The following is a 3,353-nucleotide window of genomic DNA, read 5'->3' as shown; positions in this document are numbered from 1 at the left end:
CTTCATTATGGATTTCCATTTTAAGATGTGGCCATGTTAGAGGCAGACTACTCCTAATATCAAATAACTCACTCAACCTTTGGCTTTCCAACCTGCATTCCCCTGAAGGGAACAGAAAAGGTAAAAAGAGAGACACAAAAATGCAAAAAGAGAACCTAGGTAAGCAGTCAGCAAATAGTACTTCCACAAACTAGCTGCAGCCTAGGCTTTGTTACAGCCTGCTCTACAGACAAGATGCACTTCCTCATTCAAAGGAGTCTTTTGGAAGCTCACTAGGGAACATTACATTTAGTCACTTAAGCAGAAGTAGAGGCCATGCGCAGTTATAACTAAAATTTGTTAAGCTTGCTTTAAGAAAGGTGCAAGTTACAGCATGTGCCAGTTGTTGCATGAAGCTGTCCTTGGGATTTTATTCGAAAGGGCTCAAGGTCTCTACAGAAGGACTGAGAGGCCAGACCCAGCCCTTTTCAAGGGTGCAGAGTAAGGATATTATGTCCAAGGTGGCTTTTGTAACAAATGCAAGTAAGGCTGAGCAGATGAGACTTTTAATTGTTCAAACACTGAATAATCCCACGGCATTAAACATAAGAGATCCTCAACTTGAGGTTAAACAAAAAACCCAAAACCAATCCCACAAGCCATGAACATTTCTCTATGAAGGTAGCTTGTAAAACTTAACCTCTCACACAGCTGGCAGCACTCCACTAGATAAGCAGAGCTTTCTGCACTTGTTTTCTAGCAGAGCCTGTGGATTTCTTTTCCACTGATTTGATGACTCCAACTGCAACAGTCTGCTTCAAATCCCGAGCTGCAAAGCGACCTGAAATGAAAAAACAAAAACTAAGCCAAACTAGGGTTAGCTATCTTTGACTCCATTAAGCAAGACAGGCTCTGTTCCTGCAGATGCCAGGGTTCCTTTAGTCCAGAAATAGCCATTTATGGAAGTTAGGTTGTGGATCTTACTGGGAGTGGAGAGCAGTCCAAATGGACCCCAGTCAGGGACTAGGTACTTTGATTTACATTTTCACTATGAAGGCAAAGGAGAAAGCACTAGCAGCTAGTAGGCAGCATTGTCATGGACTCCAGATACTTACCCAAGGATGGAAAGTCAAAAAACCTTTCCACACACATGGGCTTCCTAGGTATAAGCCTAATGAGAGCAGAGTCCCCAGACTTCAGCATAGATGGACTATCCTCCAGCTTCTGCCCAGAGCGACGGTCGATCTTCTCATAGAGTTCAGCAAACTGGCAGGTGACATGAGCCGTGTGGCAGTCTATCACTGGGGAGTAGCCGGCCCTGATGAAGCCAGGGTGGTTCAGGATAATCACCTAGGATCCAGAAACATCCCAGGAATAAAGTGGAGGGCTTTTCACCTCTGTGATTTAGGGGAGAATGCCCAAGATTTCTTGACACTGTCAAGCTGCTTCAGTTGGCAACCATCTGAAGCATCGGCTTTAGCACTTATACGTCCAGCATTTACCCTATGAATAGATTTTAAAACACCTCCCCATCCCCTACTTTAGGCCTCCTGGAAGTACCGTTTCAAAAGACACACCCTCCAAAAACTGCAGCTTCCTCATTGCTCATCCCAAATACCTGTTGGCCCTTCATGGGAGGCCTCCAGAACAGCAAACAAATCAACCTTACTCTGCCCGCAAATGCATCTCAGTACCTGGGCTATGAAGTGAGCTGCTGCTGCAGGAGGATCGTTCCTGGAGTTACCAGCTACATGGCCCCGTCTCAGGTTCTTGACTGCAATGTTTTTTACGTTGAAGCCTATGTTATAGCCAGGAAAAGCCACTTCCAGTGGCTCATGGTGCATTTCAATGGATCTGACCTCTCCCGATAGGTTTGTGGGGGCAAAAGAGACAGTCATGCCTGGTTTGAGAATGCCAGTCTCTATCTTCCCCACAGGTACAGTACCAACTCCTAGAGAAAAAACCAAAGTCACACACGTTAAATGCGTTTGTCAGAGCCGACTATATGAAGCACAGGTAGTACAGCAGAATAAGCTCTCCTGGCCAGGACAGGGCAGGTAAGCAACTTCAGAGTTCTCTCCTTCGAGAGGAAAGTTGACCCTCCAAGGGCCAGAAAGGTATCCGTGGCTATGCAGCTGCAAGAAGTGCAACAGGGAATTTCATATCTTCCAAAACAAGCAGGTATGAAGTTCCAGATTGGGCGAGTAGCTTCATTGCCAACAAGGAGATCCAGGGTGGTGGTCTCCAGCAAGAAGCACTGGTGACATGGCAGGCACGCACTCGGGGGAGCTCCACAGGGACTTCCTTATGAAGTCAGCAGGTGGAAGTCAGCTTGTGCAAAGAGGTGAGGACATCTCTGATGCCACTTACCAGGAAGGCAACACAGTTGATAGCTACTATAGAGCAGATGAAACAACAGCAAAGTAAGAAGATGCCACAAGGCATAAGCCAAGGTTACTGGACCAAACTAGTGCCCAGGTTGGTGGTGTTACTTATTTCCAGCTGTGACAGGGCTAGGAGCAAGCAAAGACTTCTCTTCGTGAAGGCTATTTGTGAGGGGCACAAGCAAAAAACACCTCAGATCTACTTGGGTTCATGCCTCCTCTCCCTTCTTCCCCCAGCAGTCCCATAAGGAAGTCCCAGGACCCAGCCCCTTCCTAAGACCAACCTCCAATCTTGTAGACATCCTGCAGAGGCAGCCTCAAGGGCTTATTACTCAAACGCACGGGAGGCAGAAGAGAGTCTAGCACTTCCAGAAGAGTTTGTCCCTTCCCATAACCTTCCTTCCGTTTGACCTGCCAGCCTTTGAACCAGCTCATCTGCAGGGGAAGCAGCAACAGCTGGGATGGACCAAGAGCTCCCAGAGCCAAGCCGCTCCCCAGCGGGCACCAGCTCCTTTCCCCACTATCTAGCCTGGACTAGACTGGTGCCTCCCACCAAGCTCTGGACCCCTCACCCACCCTGGCCCTGGGGACTGCGCTCCCAGCATGCAGATGCTGGAGACCATGCGAGGCCTCCCCATCTTTGCAGCCCAGCTCCTCTGTCCCCACCAGCCATTACCCCCCACCCCAGAGGGGTTGCTTGGGAGGGAGGTGGGCTTCCCCCAGCACTGCTCCATGTGGGCAGCTGCATGGCTGGTAGCTGCCGGGGTGGCCCACTGCAGCAGCTCCTGCCCCAGGTGAGCTCCCTCAGCTCCCAGTTGTGTAGGGAGCACAGCTGCGAGGGAAGCCACGGGGATCTTGGCTTTTTGCAGCCAGGGGCGTCTCAGCCGCGCCAGCTGTTGCCACGAGCACAGGCCTCCCCCTCCTTCCCTCACAGCCCAGCAGCCGCGCCCGCCGCTACCTTCTGGCTAGGCAGGGCGAGGTTGTCGCCGG

The 3,353-nt window shown here is 50.2% G+C and overlaps 1 protein-coding gene across 1 annotated transcript in view; it reads right to left on the bottom strand.

The window, feature by feature from the left end:
- Positions 1-528: 528 nt before the first annotated feature.
- LOC109299078 (elongation factor 1-alpha-like) overlaps positions 529-3,353 on the bottom strand; it is an 8,753-nt gene continuing 5,928 nt past the window's right edge. The window contains exons 3-6 of the mRNA XM_019519584.1: positions 2,648-2,798; positions 1,674-1,930; positions 1,095-1,329; positions 529-820 (exon numbers count right to left, since the gene is read on the bottom strand). Coding sequence (XP_019375129.1) covers positions 705-820; positions 1,095-1,329; positions 1,674-1,930; positions 2,648-2,798 — 759 coding nt within the window. The 3' untranslated portion in view covers positions 529-704. The remainder of the gene's footprint in view (positions 821-1,094; positions 1,330-1,673; positions 1,931-2,647; positions 2,799-3,353) is intronic.

Source organism: Gavialis gangeticus, unplaced genomic scaffold (genome assembly GCF_001723915.1).
Source record: "Gavialis gangeticus isolate Ggan-Ray unplaced genomic scaffold, GavGan_comp1, whole genome shotgun sequence".
Lineage (NCBI taxonomy): Eukaryota > Metazoa > Chordata > Crocodylia > Gavialidae > Gavialis > Gavialis gangeticus.
This window is presented reverse-complemented; position numbering and strand designations above follow the sequence as displayed.